A 20896-nucleotide genomic window follows, 5' to 3' on the forward strand; every position below is an offset into this window, starting at 1 on the left:
ATTCCGCTTTTGCGATTTTTGACTCTTCCGCGTTGCCTTCGTTTTTTGGCCCCGCAGGTTGTTGGAAGGTTGTGATTTCTGCAGGAAAACGTTCTGCATGGTTGACTTTGTGTAACATTTTTGTGTAACAGTAGAGGATGTTTAACACTTTTACAGCTGTACTTTGAACCGAATCATCCCATCGAAGTATTACATGGGCTTTGAGAGTCAAGCTTTTGTGCTGCTTTTGTGTTTTATTAACCAGTCTAGAAGTTGAGCTGATTCACGGTGTTGCTGCGCTTCTTCATTGTTTCGTGTGAACTCTTCTCCGTGAAGTATCAACTTGTGCAAGTTCACTAACGTAAGGCAGAGGTAATTGTGCGATTGTAATATGACTAGCAGACAAATTTGTTACACAGCAACTCATATAATCGTTTCTTGTGTTGTTGTTTTTTTTATTAAGTTGGATAAGGTCTGTTAGAGACCTGTTGGTGGTGCACGAACAGGCCTGTGCTGTTGCTGAATGAGTTGAGTTTGGTGTAACGTGAGTGTGATCATATGTACAGACACTGTGTAACGGGTTTTCTGGCATTTAGACACATTTGATACCATTATATCCATGACGTAATGACATAGCATTAAACCATCACGTTAGCTCGTCCTTACTGCGTGCCGCGTGCATTTAAAAGTGCAAAGACTGTAAAATAACGAGTACGTTCTGTGTGGAGAAGTATTTTAAATCAAGGCAAAGATGGAGATGTATCAGATTGTTGTCTTGTTAAAAGGAAAAATGAACATTTTTGAGCAGGTACACCTGACTTTCAGCTATTTAGTTGAAAACTGAAACTACTGCTCATCTTCACTACGAACCAATCTGCAGATTACATTCACCAGCCAGTTTATTAGGTACATCTTGCTAATACTTGGTCAGTTTGGCATTTGCATTCAGAACTGCCTTAATTCATCATGGCATAGATTCAAGGAGGTGTGGGAAATATTCTCAAGAGATTTTGGTCCACGTTGACATGATAGCATCACAGAGTTCTGATGCAGATTTGTTAGCTGCACATCTAGGATGTAACTTTCCACATCCCAAAGGTGCTCTGTTGGATTGAGACCCGGTGAGTGTGGAGGCAATTTCAGTACAGTGAACTCACCGTTAACCACTTTGAGATTATTTGAGTTTTATGACATTGTGCTTTATCCTGATGAAAGCTGCCATCAAAGGATGCACTGGTACACTGTGGTGATAAATACTACCCAAGTATTGGAGATTATGTATCGGAATTTCAGGAGCGGGACCACGCCTCCAAACACGCTCCTTCCGGTTGTCATCTATATAGGTTCCCCCCCAGTTCTGCAAACTGTTCATTCTGGTTCACGTGCCCCATCCTCCCTCCCTCCTTGTTCTCAATTTTTTAACTTATTCACTCCTATTTAGTACACGGGGACCTGCCAGGCCCGGGAGCCATCACCAGTCCTCTTTGAGGCCTTCCCCAAACCGCACCTCAATTAATGTCCAAGCATTCACCTTTACCTACTAAAATGCTGTCAAACCTAAAATGAGGACGTGGGCCCAGCTAGTGAAGAGTCAGCAATGATACTCAGGTAGGCTGTGACATTTAAAAGATGCTCAGCCAGTGCTAAGTGCCCAAAGTGTGGCAAGAAAAGACATTCATTAGTAGGGCTGGGTATCGTCACTGATTTCTAGAATCGATTCAATTCCGATTCACAAGGCCCCGAATCGATTCGATCCACGATTCGATTTAATTCGATTCGATTTAAATCTGGGAAATTTTGACAGTCAGAAATATTATAATTCAGATCAGTACATTTACATATTTTTGTATCAATAAAAAGGAAGCTGACACACGCAAGACTTTATCACAGGTGTGAGCATCACAGCAGAGGCCTTTGTGTCAAAGTAGCTGAGGATAAAACACAGAAAAACATGAAGGTGATTTTCCTGGCCTGGGATTTTATAAAAATATTCTGCAGTACATCAAAAACGAAAGAAAACCATTAATCAACATATGAACATCACCTCTGAAGTTACAGCGGTTTTATTACAGACACAGCGTTTTGCATTTTGAATAATTTTAAAAAGTTTAAATTTGTTCAGTATTGAACAGCAGAAATGAGGTTTTCTTTTCGGAAGAATGTAAAAGGGAAAAAACAGCGGCCGACAGCCTGTAAACAACAGTAGACTTGTGCATAACAAGCAAGCGAATAATGAAGAAAGGGAAACTGTTCTTGAAGTACAGAGAGAGAGCTGTGCATCGCAGTGGAAGCAAAACAGTAAAAGTCTGAGTGAATTCATGACGATGTTTATGTGAAGCGTTTGGATCTTCTTTTGCTGCTGGTTCGGTCAATATTGTTTGGAGAGAGATCAAACTAACAGCTTTAGAATCGGCGCATAAAGGGCGTGCACACAAAGCGCAGACCCGCCGACAGATCAGAGTCAGCGAGCTGTCGGCTTTCAGCCCCGACTGTGAGAAAAGCGACATCTAACTGATTCTGATCCGCGGGTCCCGCTGTGTGTTTAAGTCTTTGTGCAGAATCCGTGTTCCTGCTCTCATTTACTGTCTTAACTGTTTGGTGGTTCTTGAAATTTTGTGAGATTTCACCTGAGATTCTGGCATTTTGGGCAAAATAAATTTATATTAAAAAATCGATTCAGGATTTTAATGAATCGATTTTACGTTATCCAAGCCAGAATCGATTTTAATCGATGAATCGATTATAAGAACCCACCCCTATTCATTAGACCAGGCAACATTTTTCTAGTATTGTGTTGTCCAATTTTGCTGACGCTTTAGTCTCAGCTTTCTGTTCATAGCCGAGTATGTTTAAAAATGCTCGTCTATATAACTTCGTTGTAACAAGTGGTTATTTGAATTATTGTTTCTATCCTATCTGCTGAAAGCTGTCTGGCCATTTTCCTCTGCCTTTTCAACACGACAATAAAAAGTTCTACACATTAAAAAAAATTTTTTATAAAATCAAATTAAATTATGAAAAAGGAAACTAAGTAAAAAACTAAAAATAATTTTCCTTAAGGGTCATGCTTAGTAATGTAGTGTAAATAACAACAGCATTTCTCACTGTTTTATGATTTTCCTTGTAGTTACTTTCGTCATGCAGCTGGTGATCCGTCGGTACCGTCCTGCAGACAAGGACACAGTGCTCACCCTCTTCAGTACTGGCATCTTGGAGCATATCCGTCCATGTTTCTATAACGCCATGACCAGTCCCCTTTACCTCACCATCACCCCGACTCTGTGTGCTGTTGGTTATCTCCTTGGCTCTGTGTTTGGAGCTGTACTGTTCCCAGCAGCTTGGGTAGGTCTCATCTACTACTGCTGTCATGAAGTATATGCCAGCTTCGTCAGGGTGAGACTTCGCACCGACATGCAGGACATCCCTGGGAACTTCCTCAGCAGACCTGATGACTGTTTCTGGGTGGCTGAGGCTGAGGTTGGAGCGAGAGCCCAGGTTGTTGGTATGGTGGCTGTGGTAGCTAAACACAGTGGGACAGAAAAGTATGGGGAAATGTTCAGAATGATCATTTCCCCACAGTATAGACGGATGGGCCTCGGCTTTAGGTTGACTCAGACCGCGGTTGACTTCTGTAAAGAACGGGGCTTCTCCAAGGCGGTGTTGGAGACTAGCTCCACCCAAATGGCAGCTGTGGCCCTGTACAGCAAAGTGGGGTTTAACCGTGTCCAGTCTCATATCAAAGCACAGGCAGCTCATTGGATCATTTCACTGGCCAGGGTCACGATTATAAGGATGGAAAAATACTTGTAAATCAAAAATAACACTCATCAGCAGTGTGTTGTTTTCACGCTTGGCTCCTCTTTAACAGTGGTTTAATATTTGGCAATGGTTAAACTTGACTGTAACCAAAACGTTGTTCAGGTGTAACTTTGGAAAAAAATGCCAAATCTGTTATATACTTTAGGACAAAGCACTATGAACAGATCTGAAAGTAAGGAGCAAGATGTTGTTACTAAAACCTGGTTTCCTCTTTATAGAGTACTTTACATATTCTCTGACTACACCTTAAGCCCCCCAAAAATTGTCTGTTAACAACATAAGGCCAATTAGCAGCTCCAGTCCTGTGAACCAAGATTTAACAGTTAATCCTTACATTGTGTACTTTTCAGTGACGATTAGAATAACTTAATGTAATCAGATGTACTGACCACTTTCTGCTGTATTCATTTAAAAAAGAAAGAAAGAAATGTTTTAAAATGTCATAACTGAGATACAGATAACATATTGTAAGCACATGATACAAAGATACATGTCGTAATAATATTAATAATAAAACCATTAACTTTTAAAAGGCAAACGTAGAGAATTTATATGCATCAGAGTGGACTTAAAATTCTCATTAAACTCTTCCATTGTTTTACACCTTTTTTCCTTGATGTAATCAGGATAACTGAGATATTTGCTTATGAAATGAAGACATGATTATTAAGACTGATGATGTTGAAAATTAAATCACAAATCTAAATTCAGTATGTTGTGCCCCAGCCTGTACTGTAGATGTGAATGTGAACAGCAGAGGACACTATTGATCTAAGTAACACTGAAGCTCTTTTGATGAAAATCAGTATTTACTGATATTGTACTGTATTTACTTCCTTTTATACCAGAAAGTATTAGGAGTTTAAAATATGTGTGCACCAACAACAGTGCTGGGAAGTAAATACAGTACATTTTCTAATATGCTTTGTGAACTCAAGTTTTACACCTAGAATATGTTGTGATAGACTGTGATGCAGAATATGAAACAATAACAGATGACCTAGTGCACAACCTTTCATGGGTAATGGTAGCAGTTTGAAACTCACTGACTGCTGTAGCTGGTGTTCATTACAACTTCCAACATTTTAAAAATTCTATGTGGTTTGATTTGTCATTTTTCAGACCAGAAAGGAAAAACATAGTATCTCCTGCAGTTAGCAAAAGACCACAAGGACTCCTCCCATTGTTTTTTGTGTTTTCCCATGCTGTACTGAAAACTAATTCCCCTCTAAGTGAAGCAAAATATGCATTTTTCTATGCTCAGGAGATACTTTGTTGTTCGTGTAAACACACTTTTGAGTTGTCTGCCTATTTTTCTAGTTTACCATTAGGGGGTGCCAAATATTTGAATCCTAAATAGAGTATCCTGGGCACGGTACAGTAAAATTCAGTTTTACGTGGATTTCCGGTTGATAGTTTTTCTAAGAACTGAACAAATTATTTAAATCAACACTGATCAGTATTGGCAGAAAATTGTAGGAACTGTGCTGGAAAGACCAATATTTGTGTGTATAGTATTCTTCTAGTCATTTTGTGTTTCATTTCTGAGAGCACGCCATATGTCTCAGGTTACTGAACACCTGAATGATGAGGGGTTAATATGCCACTTTTCTGCATGATCTACATCAGTCACAGAAAACAGGCTCCAGATATAAAAGGAAAGGATAAAAACAGCTTTTGATATATGTGTCACACAAAAGATGATTGTTATGTAACAGACCATCTTATACAGAATAAAATATTATTTCATTTAAAGAAAATTCAGGTTCATTTCAATCATACTTTCTTTGTGGCCTTTTGGTAACTTTACTGTCTTCACTTCTGCCACAAATCAGCTGCCACGTGAACATGCTCACTGCTGTCAATAAATTTTTTTCACATGTGATTACACACAGGTATGAAGATAAAAACAGAACCAGGTGTGCCTGGATTAACTTTAATTTACTGCTCTGCTGCCAGCTGAGGGGGTGAACCTGAGTGAGACCTGTTAAATGTGTTTGTGACACAAGGACCATAAGACATAGCAGTTTGTTTTAGGCTGTACGCTTTCCAGCGCACTCCCGTCAATGCTGTCCTCTCCAACCCTCAGAGATCTCTTCTGGGCCCCAGCAGCTACTGAAATAGGGAAGGCGTGGTTTGTGTGATGGACCTCAGCTGTGGAGGTACCGTCCCCCGAACCCACTGCTCGATCCATCCCTTGCAGCTGAGCCACAAACCACACTCCACCACAGTGTTAAAACACTGAGGTCCTGGAGATGGCATGTCATCCTTGCCAGAGTCAAATGAAAGAAGAAAAAAAAAAAGGCTGGTTGTATCTCCTGTAGCATTTAGAAATTGGAAACTATTACTACCAATTACTGTATCAATTGAAAAGTATTTTATGTGCAAAACTTATGCTAAACTGTAAGTCACAACCTTACCTGTAGACAAATTGGTATATGCAGGTAACTATGTTAGCAGCAAGATGCTTTAAATGGAAATTTGTAAGGCAAGAAGCAAAATGGCCTCTTGTTTCTTGGCTATGGATTAAACTGTAGACAACAAAACGAGTACTGAATCAGGGTTTAAAAAGAGCATCTCAGTCTGTAGTTTTACTCACTTGTGTACCTATCTTTGATCCTTCCAGATGGGTGTAACTCTAAGAGTGGTTAGGTAATTAATGTTGCTTTATTTTCTGTCTATAAACTAACTTACCAAACTTAAGAATTAAAATGACATTAAAAAGTAACAGAACAATTATACTCAACGTGTATTCATTAGATATATTAAATGTAATCATTGCAATTCAAACAGAGACTAATTTTGCATGTAAAATGAGAAGTAAGAGCTGGTGAGAGGTCGAAGCTAAACACATGACGATCTGTATGTTGCTTGTGCATATATCCTACATCAATAAATACTGGAAACAACAAAGGGAGTGGAAATTTCTAAGTATGTGAGGTATGTTGCATGTGTACAGTAGCATGCATGTGACTCCTGTTTCATCATATTTGACAGCAGCCATCTTCGGTCAGTATTTTACTGCTCTTCAAAGGACTTGTTGTCCATTATTTGGTCTCTGTCATAAGAGAAAAGTACGAAAAGTCACGTAAACCTGTTGATGACAGCCATGAGCTGTATTTCAGTTTGTTGATGGTAACTCACAGAAATATCGATTGCGAGTTGTTCACACAGTCGCCAGCGTTCACATGCTCTCTGCAGATAAACTGGCCAGCCCCCAGATAGACTGCAAACGCGCTACTCCCGCTGAACCATAAATTCCGCTTTTGCGATTTTTGACTCTTCCGCGTTGCCTTCGTTTTTTGGCCCCGCAGGTTGTTGGAAGGTTGTGATTTCTGCAGGAAAACGTTCTGCATGGTTGACTTTGTGTAACATTTTTGTGTAACAGTAGAGGATGTTTAACACTTTTACAGCTGTACTTTGAACCGAATCATCCCATCGAAGTATTACATGGGCTTTGAGAGTCAAGCTTTTGTGCTGCTTTTGTGTTTTATTAACCAGTCTAGAAGTTGAGCTGATTCACGGTGTTGCTGCGCTTCTTCATTGTTTCGTGTGAACTCTTCTCCGTGAAGTATCAACTTGTGCAAGTTCACTAACGTAAGGCAGAGGTAATTGTGCGATTGTAATATGACTAGCAGACAAATTTGTTACACAGCAACTCATATAATCGTTTCTTGTGTTGTTGTTTTTTTATTAAGTTGGATAAGGTCTGTTAGAGAGCTGTTGGTGGTGCACGAACAGGCCTGTGCTGTTGCTGAATGAGTTGAGTTTGGTGTAACGTGAGTGTGATCATATGTACAGACACTGTGTAACGGGTTTTCTGGCATTTAGACACATTTGATACCATTATATCCATGACGTAATGACATAGCATTAAACCATCACGTTAGCTCGTCCTTATTGCGTGCCGCGTGCATTTAAAAGTGCAAAGACTGTAAAATAACGAGTACGTTCTGTGTGGAGAAGTATTTTAAATCAAGGCAAAGATGGAGATGTATCAGATTGTTGTTTTGTTAAAAGGAAAAATGAACATTTTTGAGCAGGTACACCTGACTTTCAGCTATTTAGTTGAAAACTGAAACTACTGCTCATCTTCACTACGAACCAATCTGCAGATTACATTCACCAGCCAGTTTATTAGGTACATCTTGCTAATACTTGGTCAGTTTGGCATTTGCATTCAGAACTGCCTTAATTCATCATGGCATAGATTCAAGGAGGTGTGGGAAATATTCTCAAGAGATTTTGGTCCACGTTGACACGATAGCATCACAGAGTTCTGATGCAGATTTGTTAGCTGCACATCTAGGATGTAACTTTCCACATCCCAAAGGTGCTCTGTTGGATTGAGACCCAGTCAGTGTGGAGGCAATTTCAGTACAGTGAACTCACCGTTAACCACTTTGAGATTATTTGAGTTTTATGACATTGTGCTTTATCCTGATGAAAGCTGCCATCAAAGGATGCACTGGTACACTGTGGTGATAAATACTACCCAAGTATTGGAGATTATGTATCGGAATTTCAGGAGCGGGACCACGCCTCCAAACACGCTCCTTCCGGTTGTCATCTATATAGGTTCCCCCCAGTTCTGCAAACTGTTCATTCTGGTTCACGTGCCCCATCCTCCCTCCCTCCTTGTTCTCAATTCTTTAACTTATTCACTCCTATTTAGTACACGGGGATCTGCCAGGCCCGGGAGCCATCACCAGTCCTCTTTGAGGCCTTCCCCAAACCGCACCTCAATTAATGTCCAAGCATTCACCTTTACCTACTAAAATGCTGTCAAACCTAAAATGAGGACGTGGGCCCAGCTAGTGAAGAGTCAGCAATGATACTCAGGTAGGCTGTGACATTTAAAAGATGCTCAGCCAGTGCTAAGTGCCCAAAGTGTGGCAAGAAAAGACATTCGACCAGGCAACATTTTTCTAGTATTGTGTTGTCCAATTTTGCTGACGCTTTAGTCTCAGCTTTCTGTTCATAGCCGAGTATGTTTAAAAATGCTCGTCTATATAACTTCGTTGTAACAAGTGGTTATTTGAATTATTGTTTCTATCCTATCTGCTGAAAGCTGTCTGGCCATTTTCCTCTGCCTTTTCAACACGACAATAAAAAGTTCTACACATTAAAAATTTTTTTTTATAAAATCAAATTAAATTATGAAAAAGGAAACTAAGTAAAAAACTAAAAATAATTTTCCTTAAGGGTCATGCTTAGTAATGTAGTGTAAATAACAACAGCATTTCTCACTGTTTTATGATTTTCCTTGTAGTTACTTTCGTCATGCAGCTGGTGATCCGTCGGTACCGTCCTGCAGACAAGGACACAGTGCTCACCCTCTTCAGTACTGGCATCTTGGAGCATATCCGTCCATGTTTCTATAACGCCATGACCAGTCCCCTTTACCTCACCATCACCCCGACTCTGTGTGCTGTTGGTTATCTCCTTGGCTCTGTGTTTGGAGCTGTACTGTTCCCAGCAGCTTGGGTAGGTCTCATCTACTACTGCTGTCATGAAGTATATGCCAGCTTCGTCAGGGTGAGACTTCGCACCGACATGCAGGACATCCCTGGGAATTTCCTCAGCAGACCTGATGACTGTTTCTGGGTGGCTGAGGCTGAGGTTGGAGCGAGAGCCCAGGTTGTTGGTATGGTGGCTGTGGTAGCTAAACACAGTGGGACAGAAAAGTATGGGGAAATGTTCAGAATGATCATTTCCCCACAGTATAGACGGATGGGCCTCGGCTTTAGGTTGACTCAGACCGCGGTTGACTTCTGTAAAGAACGGGGCTTCTCCAAGGTGGTGTTGGAGACTACCTCCACCCAAATGGCAGCTGTGGCCCTGTACAGCAAAGTGGGGTTTAACCGTGTCCAGTCTCATATCAAGGCACAGGCAGCTCATTGGATCATTTCACTGGCCAGGGTCACGATTATAAGGATGGAAAAATACTTGTAAATCAAAAATAACACTCATCAGCAGTGTGTTGTTTTCACGCTTGGCTCCTCTTTAACAGTGGTTTAATATTTGGCAATGGTTAAACTTGACTGTAACCAAAACGTTGTTCAGGTGTAACTTTGGAAAAAAATGCCAAATCTGTTATATACTTTAGGACAAAGCACTATGAACAGATCTGAAAGTAAGGAGCAAGATGTTGTTACTAAAACCTGGTTTCCTCTTTATAGAGTACTTTACATATTCTCTGACTACACCTTAAGCCCCCCAAAAATTGTCTGTTAACAACATAAGGCCAATTAGCAGCTCCAGTCCTGTGAACCAAGATTTAACAGTTAATCCTTACATTGTGTACTTTTCAGTGACGATTAGAATAACTTAATGTAATCAGATGTACTGACCACTTTCAGCTGTATTCATTTAAAAAAGAAAGAAAGAAATGTTTTAAAATGTCATAACTGAGAGACAGTTAACATATTGTAAGCACATGATACAAAGATACATGTCGTAATAATATTAATAATAAAACCATTAACTTTTAAAAGGCAAACGTAGAGAATTTATATGCATCAGAGTGGACTTAAAATTCTCATTAAACTCTTCCATTGTTTTACACCTTTTTTCCTTGATGTAATCAGGATAACTGAGATATTTGCTTATGAAATGAAGACATGATTATTAAGACTGATGATGTTGAAAATTAAATCACAAATCTAAATTCAGTATGTTGTGCCCCAGCCTGTACTGTAGATGTGAATGTGAACAGCAGAGGACACTATTGATCTAAGTAACACTGAAGCTCTTTTGATGAAAATCAGTATTTACTGATATTGTACTGTATTTACTTCCTTTTATACCAGAAAGTATTAGGAGTTTAAAATATGTGTGCACCAACAACAGTGCTGGGAAGTAAATACAGTACATTTTCTAATATGTTTTGTGAACTCAAGTTTTACACCTAGAATATGTTGTGATAGACTGTGATGCAGAATATGAAACAATAACAGATGACCTAGTGCACAACCTTTCATGGGTAATGGTAGCAGTTTGAAACTCACTGACTGCTGTAGCTGGTGTTCATTACAACTTCCAACATTTTAAAAATTCTATGTGGTTTGATTTGTCATTTTTCAGACCAGAAAGGAAAAACATAGTATCTCCTGCAGTTAGCAAAAGACCACAAGGACTCCTCCCATTGTTTTTTGTGTTTTCCCATGCTGTACTGAAAACTAATTCCCCTCTAAGTGAAGCAAAATATGCATTTTTCTATGCTCAGGAGATACTTTGTTGTTCGTGTAAACACACTTTTGAGTTGTCTGCCTATTTTTCTAGTTTACCATTAGGGGGTGCCAAATATTTGAATCCTAAATAGAGTATCCTGGGCACGGTACAGTAAAATTCAGTTTTACGTGGATTTCCGGTTGATAGTTTTTCTAAGAACTGAACAAATTATTTAAATCAACACTGATCAGTATTGGCAGAAAATTGTAGGAATTGTAGAGCACGCCATATGTCTCAGGTTACTGAACACCTGAATGATGAGGGGTTAATATGCCACTTTTCTGCATGATCTACATCAGTCACAGAAAACAGGCTCCAGATATAAAAGGAAAGGATAAAAACAGCTTTTGATATATGTGTCACACAAAAGATGATTGTTATGTAACAGACCATCTTATACAGAATAAAATATTATTTCATTTAAAGAAAATTCAGGTTCATTTCAATCATACTTTCTTTGTGGCCTTTTGGTAACTTTACTGTCTTCACTTCTGCCACAAATCAGCTGCCACGTGAACATGCTCACTGCTGTCAATATTTTTTTTCACATGTGATTACACACAGGTATGAAGATAAAAACAGAACCAGGTGTGCCTGGATTAACTTTAATTTACTGCTCTGCTGCCAGCTGAGGGGGTGAACCTGAGTGAGACCTGTTAAATGTGTTTGTGACACAAGGACCATAAGACATGGCAATTTGTTTTAGGCTGTACGCTTTCCAGCGCACTCCCGTCAATGCTGTCCTCTCCAACCCTCAGAGATCTCTTCTGGGCCCCAGCAGCTACTGAAATAGGGAAGGCGTGGTTTGTGTGATGGACCTCAGCTGTGGAGGTACCGTCCCCCGAACCCACTGCTCGATCCATCCCTTGCAGCTGAGCCACAAACCACACTCCACCACAGTGTTAAAACACTGAGGTCCTGGAGATGGCATGTCATCCTTGCCAGAGTCAAATGAAAGAAAAGAAAATAAGACTGGTTGTATCTCCTGTAGCATTTAGAAATTGGAAACTATTACTACCAATTACTGTATCAATTGAAAAGTATTTTATGTGCAAAACTTATGCTAAACTGTAAGTCACAACCTTACCTGTAGACAAATTGGTATATGCAGGTAACTATGTTAGCAGCAAGATGCTTTAAATGGAAATTTGTAAGGCAAGAAGCAAAATGGCCTCTTGTTTCTTGGCTATGGATTAAACTGTAGACAACAAAACGAGTACTGAATCAGGGTTTAAAAAGAGCATCTCAGTCTGTAGTTTTACTCACTTGTGTACCTATCTTTGATCCTTCCAGATGGGTGTAACTCTAAGAGTGGTTAGGTAATTAATGTTGCTTTATTTTCTGTCTATAAACTAACTTACCAAACTTAAGAATTAAAATGACATTAAAAAGTAACAGAACAATTATACTCAACGTGTATTCATTAGATATATTAAATGTAATCATTGCAATTCAAACAGAGACTAATTTTGCATGTAAAATGAGAAGTAAGAGCTGGTGAGAGGTCGAAGCTAAACACATGACGATCTGTATGTTGCTTGTGCATATATCCTACATCAATAAATACTGGAAACAACAAAGGGAGTGGAAATTTCTAAGTATGTGAGGTATGTTGCATGTGTACAGTAGCATGCATGTGACTCCTGTTTCATCATATTTGACAGCAGCCATCTTGGGTCAGTATTTTACCGCTCTTCAAAGGACTTGTTTGTCCATTATTTGGTCTCTGTCAGAAGATAAATGTACGAAAAGTCACGTAAACCTGTTGACAGCACAAAATATCTAAAGAATTGCTTTGATTTACTCTGGTGCCACTTTGTCTGAAAAAATATTTGTTTCCCTCTGTTGTGACATTTTTGGTTACAGAAAGTCATTTCAACATAAGATGAGAGCAAATCAATATCACGTTTAGGCAGTCTGAGATATTGTGGAGATAAAATAAAGAGATAAAAAAATAAATAAAATAAAAATAAATACAAAATTTTATATATATATATATATATATATATATATATATATATATACATATATACACATATATATTAAGAATTTAAATCTTTGCAATTGGGCTTTAAAAACACTATCTATCTATCTATCTATCTATCTATCTATCTATCTATCTATCTATCTATCTATCTATCTATCTATCTATCTATCTATCTATCTATCTATCTATCTATCTATCTATCTATCTATCTATCTATCTATCTATATATATGAATAAACACCCAGCACGCCCCTGCGGGCGGTTTATCCTTCAAGCTCGGGTCCTCTACCAGAGGCCTGGGAGCTTGAGGGTCCTGCGCATTATCTTAGCTGTTCCCAGGACTGCGCTCTTCTGGACAGAGATCTCCGATGTTGTTCCCGGGATCTGCTGGAGCCACTCGCCTAGCTTGGGAGTCACCGCACCTAGTGCTCCGATTACCACGGGGACCACCGTTACCTTCACCCTCCACATCCTCTCGAGCTCTTCTCTGAGCCCTTGGTATTTCTCCAGCTTCTCGTGTTCCTTCTTCCTGATATTGCTGTCATTCGGAACCGCTACATCGATCACTACGGCCGTCTTCTTCTGTTTGTCTACCACCACTATGTCCGGTTGGTTAGCCACCACCATTTTGTCCGTCTGTATCTGGAAGTCCCACAGGATCTTAGCTCGGTCATTCTCCACCACCCTTGGGGGCATCTCCCATTTTGACCTCGGGACTTCCAGGTTATACTCGGCACAGATGTTCCTGTACACTATGCCGGCCACTTGGTTATGGCGTTCCATGTATGCCTTGCCTGCTAGCATCTTGCACCCTGCTGTTATGTGCTGGATTGTCTCTGGGGCATCTTTACACAGCCTGCACCTGGGGTCTTGCCTGGTGTGATAGACCCCAGCCTCTATGGATCTTGTGCTCAGATATGTATGTATATATATATATATATGTATATATATATATATATATATATATATATATATATATATATATATATATATATATATATATATATATATATATATATATAAATCTTATAAAGTTTGTATCTGTCTTGTGTGAAATTTGTATGAAAAGCATACAAGAGTGAAAACAGATATATGATGCCTTGAAAAATTATATATATGAAACTTGTATGTTTTGGATACTTACTGGACTGTATTTTGTTCTCTTCTGGAAGTTATTTAATACTTGCACTTTCCAAATACTTGGTCTTTAATATAAACCAAATTCTTTTACACTTTTTATATACCCAGTTTATTAGATACATGTGTTTAAATGCTTATTAAGCCCAGTTTAAAGCAATGTAATGCATTACTGTTCTAAATTCAGTAATTGCATTAAAGTTACAATTATGCTGTTACTTGTGTTTCAAAGGTTCTTCAGCTATCTGTACCAGGCAGATGGAAACAAAAAGCAATATTATTATTATTTTTCTTCCTGGGCCCATTATAATTAGAGATACAGCTTTTGAGGAGTGGGGATATGGAGACAAGAGAGTGATGGTAAAGCGGAAACTGCATCCAGTACAGTAACAACCACATTATACAGCAAACAGAACTTTAGCTCTTTGCATTCACTGTTCATGTCACTAAAGTGGAATCACTGTGGTGATCGCCAGTGCATTTTTCGCCCAGGCAGTGCACCATGATGGCTCAAAAAAAAAAAGAAGTTATATTATGTATATCTGAGATGTTGTTGGGTTAGTTATTAGTTGAACTGCAGCATGTGACGATAATTGAGAGCTACACTTTAGTTATTAGCAGTGGCTCGTAGCCATTCACTTTAATGAATCCTTGAATTTCTCTCTAGCTATGTCCTTCCATCTATTTTCTTACCATGTTAATTTCACTGTCTTCCTCTCTTCCTCACACTGCTGTTGGGACTGTGGTCCCTCCTGCTGCTTTTCTCCACAGCTCTTGCTACCAGCACCATCCTCCTGCTACCGTGAGGCCTAGTTGTTGATGATACTGCTGTTCGCGGTGCAGCAGCCTCAACACTTAACATGTTGGTTAATTTGACACAGAAAATGTGGTTTTTGTACAATTCAGACGAGATCTGCAAAGGGTGGTGCGCTCGGCAGAACGCATCATTCAATCAGAGCTCCCTGACCTGCTGTCCATCTACACCAAGCGGTGCAAGTCCAAAGCTAGGAAGATTATGATGGACCTCTCCCATCCCAACAATGGACTCTTCTCACTGTTGAGGTCTGGGAAGCGCTTCCGCTCCCTTAAGGCCAAAACAGAGAGAATGAGGAGGAGCTTCTTCCCCCAGGCTATTCGGGGCCTGAACCAGGTGTAGGACTGGACTCTCCCAAACACGTCACTATAAGACTGGACTCTCACACACGTCACCACACGCACCACCACACATTTCCTATAATCCTATAATTCCTATAATTTATAATCCTTATCTTTATAATCTCTTCTGCTATTTGCACATTCTTTACTGTAAATTCCTAAGTTAATTTGTAAATTTTTTGTAGTAAACTGTAAATTGTAAATATTGTAAAACTTTTCTTCTGTCATTTAATGGTCGGGCATTGTACAGCTACAAGCATTTCACCCCCATGTCATACTGTGTATGGTTGTGTGTGTGTGACAAATAAAATTTGAATTTGAATTTGAATTCACGAAATTTGTTAATTTCCAGAATTTATTTTTATCATCTTTTTATTGTTTTTCGCAGCTTTCCAGCTCCACCTTCACGCCCCTTCTTCCACACTAAACCTTTTCTACAAGCCTGAGCCCACAGCGACAGAAGGGGAGGGGCTGTTCACATTAAGAGATTTGATTGGACAATCCAGCGTCAGTAATGAAAATGAACGAATGGGCTTCTGTCAGTGCTTGTACTGCCAGTCCATCAGCCCAAAAGTTCACTGGCCTGAAAAATGTCAGATTACCAGTCCAGCCCTGGTGATCGCTTTGAAGTATGTTTGAGCTAGTTTTTGTCTTTGCTTTTTGTTGTTGGCTTTGTGTTCATATGTAAACACTAAAAGAAGAATCGTATTTATATCCTCATTAGTATAAGGATTTGTCTTGGTATGTGAGACTGTAGTCTAAGATTTATATTATTAGCTGGTAATTATGGTACAGTACAATTCAGGACATTTTACAGAGTAACAAGAAAGTAATGTAACAAATAGTGTAAACAATTACTTATTCTGGTGAGTAATTCATAACGTACTGCATTACTTTTAAGAAAACTAATGAGTAATGTGTAATACATTACTTTTCTTGAGTAACATACCCAACTCTGGTTAAGGCAAATACAGTCAGCCACGTAATGTCATGTAAATATCAAATTCTCAGAGGAATCTCTCCAGCACCTTTTTGAATCTGTGTAATGAACAATTAAGGCAGTTCTGAAGGTAAAAGTGATGCAACCTGCTACTAGTAAGGTGTACCTAATATAATGACCTTTTATGTGTATGCCGGATCCTGCATTCCCCACAGTGCAACCAGTAACATCTTTTCACTGATAGATGCTTTCTGATAGATTATTTCTCCATACCTTGTTTCTTATGTATAACATATCTATCAAAATTAGTCATCTCACAGCCTAAAATGACGTGCACCTCTATGCCATGAAAATATAAATATAGCCATATTATATCCATAATTACAAAGATGTCCTCAACTGAATTTTTATTTGTAACTAAATGTATTATAAGGCATATCACTGAAATATGATTAGAGTACTAAAAGTTTACATTCTTTTGCTGAGATGTCTACATTAGAATTGTGTATCTTACTATAATGGAATCTGTGTAGAGAATAATTAAAATGTGTATATCACTTGTTGCATACATAACATTGGTAGGTTAGTCTTTAAACTGTAGTATCATTGGTTACAAATTGTTTTTGTAGAACGTTTTAGAATCACAAAGTAATTAATAAGATCATGTGTATAATGAATGTAATGGAATCAATCAATCAATCAATCAATCAATCAATCAATCAATCAATCATCCTTTGAACTATCTTTAATTCAGTCAAAACAAAAACAAAAACAGAGAAATAATAAGTTTGCTTAAACAACCCACAGTGAAACACAGGTTTGCTTAGCTATTTTAATTTATTGTTTCTCAGATATATACGGATCCTCTACTAAATTAATTCAGCAATTATAGTTGTTTCTTTCGCATAAAGATTTTAAGAAGAAAATATGTAAGTAGTTGCAATCAGTTGAAACTTAGCATAATTTCTTTATTAAATACATGTTTAATGTTCAAGCATCAATAATAACTATCCAAAACAACTATCTCGAGAATTTGTTCCTGTATTTCAAAAACATTTTCTGGTTAATTTGTATGAAAGAGTTTTACTGGCAAAGGGATGTTTTCTCTTCTTTTATAAGGAAAAAACCCCCCACTGAAAACAAAAAAACAACAACAAATTAATTTTTCCACTGTTCTCTAACCTGTGGAGAAAGGTTCCAGTCCTGTTTCTGTGCTTTTCTAAGGAGAAAAAAACATGACCTACCTTTAAGTGCCCCATGGGTTTCTAGAAAAAAAAAGAAAAAGCACATACAGGCATGCACGCCCACGGGTGTTTTTGTGCTGGTACATTCAACCAGCAGAAGACCAGTCAACAACTCACTGAGCAAAACAGACCCCTGCTGGCTCTACTGAAGCAACATAGCTCTGCTGCTTTATATAACCTCATTTATGTGGAAAAAACTCCAGTCAGGTTGTGATAAATGTTCTAATCTGTAGTTCCAGATGAGGACTTAATATTGTTTTATTTCCCTTTATGGGGCCTGTAAATCTTTGTTTCCTTTTTCTTTTCGGTGACGCTAAATGAACACAGTTTTATTTAGTTTTTTTTCTGTTTTGTTTTCACGTGAGAGTTTGGGAAATTTCTTTTTCTTTCTGTTTTTTTAAATTGAAAATGAGTTAAATACAACCTCAGATGAACAGCATATAATAAATCACAACATGTTAATAGTTATTTTACAAAAACTAAGCCAAACTGCTGAAGCAGTGTGGGAAAATGAGACCGAAATAAAAATGAAGAAATAACCCCTTACTGCTTCCACTGGAATTAAGAAGCAGCCAGGTGCTTCTTGTAAATGCAGTTGATTAACTAATAATAAGCAGGTGTGAAAAACTCTATAAAAGCAGAAATTTTGGCAGTTTGCCGGTTTGCAGCATTCAAGTCTTTCTTAACATGATGATAAGGAGCAAATAAATCAATGACTTTGGAGAAGTAATTGTTAATGTTTATCAATCTAAGAAGGCAGATAAACATTTTTATATTTTTGAAGTCTGATATTCTACAGGTAGAAAGATTCCAGACAATTGTGAGTCTTGCCAGGAGTGGACGTCATATTCCATTAAATTCCCCCCACAGTCAGACTGTACAATCCTCTAATGACATGAAAAAAAAATTGCAATAGCTACTATAGACAGGGATTGTTAAGCATGTTAAATATTAAAGTTTGTGGAAGTAAAATCTGTGAAAGACTCAACATGTATGCCTTGTTTTAAAGGAGAAAACCTCTCCTATCAAAGAACATGTTAGCATGGTTTAGGTTTGCAAAGACAAGACTCCTGGAAAAATGTCCTTTAGACAAACACACCAAAGTTGATATGGTTGTTTTTTTAATGTACAGAGTTAGAATGTACAGCAGCATGTCTGGGAAGTAACAAACATAGGAATATTATTACAAACACCTACAACTGTTAAGCACGGTGGCGGAGAAGTGACCATTTGGGCTTGTTTTTTTAGCCAGTTTCAGTTATTGAGGTGACTATGAACTCCTCTGCATACCAGAGAAATCCAGGGTCATTTGTCTGTCTGGTAAAGTTTGGCTAAAACTGAGTTATGCAACAGGACAATGATTCCAAGCACACCTGTAAATCTACAACCAGAAAGGCTTAAAAGAGAAAGATTTGAGGTGTTGCAATGGTCTGGTCAAAATCCAGACCTCAGCAAATACATAATGGCACGTAAATAATTTTAGAACCTGGTGAAGACCAGATCATTTTCTGATGATGGTTATGCCGTGATATGTGAAACCTAAGAACTGATAGAGCCTGCACAGACGCACCACACTCAAAAAATATTTATGCCCAAAATGCTGACCTTGAATAGGATTACATGTAAATTTTCCACACAATTTTATCACATGAGTACAAGATAAAAGATTACATTTAATGGAATCTGGTCAAATAACATTTACTTGACTCATATACACTCAGTTCATACTAAACGTATTTTCTTGCATTATTAATTATTTTAAAAAACAAAACTTTGCATTATTATATTTCAGTTGCATCTTACTAAAAACTTGGTTTGTATTTATAAAGGCCTGTGCTTGTATGTTTGATGGCAGAGAGTCAAATAAAAAAGATAATAGGTTATAGAGATCCTGCTTGTTAGTATAGATTAGACTGAAAAAAAGAGGAGAACATGATCTTAATCCATTCTTTTTATATAAACGATAAGAAACATCTAAAGATGTTTTTATTATTGTAATTGTTGCTTAGTTCACCATACATATTAAAGGTCAAAGTTAGACTTTGAAGCTAGAGCTGTAAAAAGTTCAGCATTTCAAGAACTTTTCTCATGTCTGTACACTACATGGCTGTACTCAGTCCCCCAAAAAAGAGATTATAAACAGATAAAAAACTCTAGTTTGGGTCTGTCCAAAGGTAACAAATCTGTACCTGATCAGTCAGGCTAGCCTTTTCCAAATATTTCCAGTCTTTCAGCTGTGCATCTAACGTTTCTATAAACACAGTTCTGCCACAGGATTAACAGGTGACATGAATAAAACCTATAATTTAAAGTCATTGTAATGCAAAGCTCTGCTGGGATCTCTTGAGTGTTACTTTACCACAGTTTCAGCCTCCTCACAGCAGATTAAAGCGACATCCACACTTGTTGTTCAGGATCGACTTAAGGAACATCACAAAGATTCCTTATAAAGCGAAATAAAGATGACCTAATTGGTTTGACTGTCATCAAGCAAATTATGAACTTTTTAAATTAACTTAATGTGTGAATATGTAGAATATGCTTGAGTTCTGAAAAACAGGAAAGCTCTCCAAACATCTTTCTTTCTACCTCCACGTTCAGAGACGATATGAAAAACTGAAATCATCAACTTTATTAGCGACTTTTATTTAAATGTCACTTTCTTTGAGTGAACCTCAAGCCAGAAAACTTCCAAAACCCCTTCTTCCCATCTGTGTACCCACAAATTCAACATGTGACACTTGTTTTGAGTTCATCTCTACACCCATTTTGGGTGAATGACATCTGGCTGCTCTCCAAAGCAAAGAAGGTGATTGAGAAACCAGAGGTAAGGTTACTCCTGCCTGTGTTATAACACTTGGCAGGTATTTTGTGTGTTCTATTTGTCCTCCAAAGGCTTTGAGTTCACGACTTACAATTCCAAACAAGATGGCAATGTTGAATCTGTGTCAGCTGATGAATATATCAAGGGTTTAAGGCCCTGCATGACATTGAACATACAGAATATATAACTGCATGTATGATGAGGCGATTCAACATGCACAATTACATGTATGTTAGTTGTCAAAGACAACTTCTTCTCAAGTTAGTATCTGACATTACAGTTTACCACCTGAACGCACCATGTGGTAAACTGTTAAGTGACACTGAAATGAATAGTGCAGCAGTAAAACTCACATCAGTGGAAGCATAAACACCATGTCTGTTAAGATTTGCTCATTTTTGCCATACATACATCATATAACTGGAGAACATAAAATATATTGATATTATATCAGTACTAAATTAATGTGGACAGAATTTTACATTAAGGCTACGTGAAAACAACCAAGTGCATGGCCTGGGAGTAAATAAATGTATTTGTTCATGGTTTTATTTAACTTATCTCTGTTGTGATTTATT

At 38.1% G+C, this 20896-nt stretch overlaps 2 protein-coding genes across 4 annotated transcripts; both read left to right on the top strand.

Moving 5' to 3' along the window:
* The first annotated feature begins 15 nt into the window (after positions 1 to 15).
* On the top strand, positions 16 to 5466 carry LOC146670471 (N-acetyltransferase 8-like). Of its 2 annotated transcripts, none has more exons than XM_085407377.1 (2): positions 16 to 340; positions 3107 to 5466. In XM_085407377.1, the coding sequence occupies exon 2, from the start codon at positions 3118 to 3120 to the stop codon at positions 3787 to 3789; it is 672 nt and encodes a 223-aa protein (XP_085263503.1). In that variant the 5' UTR covers positions 16 to 340; positions 3107 to 3117; the 3' UTR covers positions 3790 to 5466. The 2 variants fall into 2 exon arrangements, with proteins under 2 accessions (XP_085263503.1, XP_085263502.1); XM_085407376.1 differs by having other exon boundaries at positions 19 to 351.
* Positions 5467 to 7083: 1617 nt separating this feature from the next.
* LOC146670472 (N-acetyltransferase 8-like) lies at positions 7084 to 12723 on the top strand. Of its 2 annotated transcripts, none has more exons than XM_085407378.1 (2): positions 7084 to 7406; positions 9071 to 12723. In XM_085407378.1, exon 2 carries the CDS (start codon positions 9082 to 9084, stop codon positions 9751 to 9753), a length of 672 nt encoding a protein of 223 aa, XP_085263504.1. In that variant the 5' UTR covers positions 7084 to 7406; positions 9071 to 9081; the 3' UTR covers positions 9754 to 12723. The 2 variants fall into 2 exon arrangements, with proteins under 2 accessions (XP_085263504.1, XP_085263505.1); XM_085407379.1 differs by having other exon boundaries at positions 7084 to 7395.
* The last annotated feature ends 8173 nt before the right edge of the window (positions 12724 to 20896 follow it).

This window comes from Rhamphochromis longiceps, linkage group LG5 (assembly GCF_057381845.1).
Source record: "Rhamphochromis longiceps isolate RC_006_pf linkage group LG5, R_longiceps_female_GT1.1, whole genome shotgun sequence".
In the NCBI taxonomy this organism is placed as follows: Eukaryota; Metazoa; Chordata; class Actinopteri; order Cichliformes; family Cichlidae; genus Rhamphochromis; species Rhamphochromis longiceps.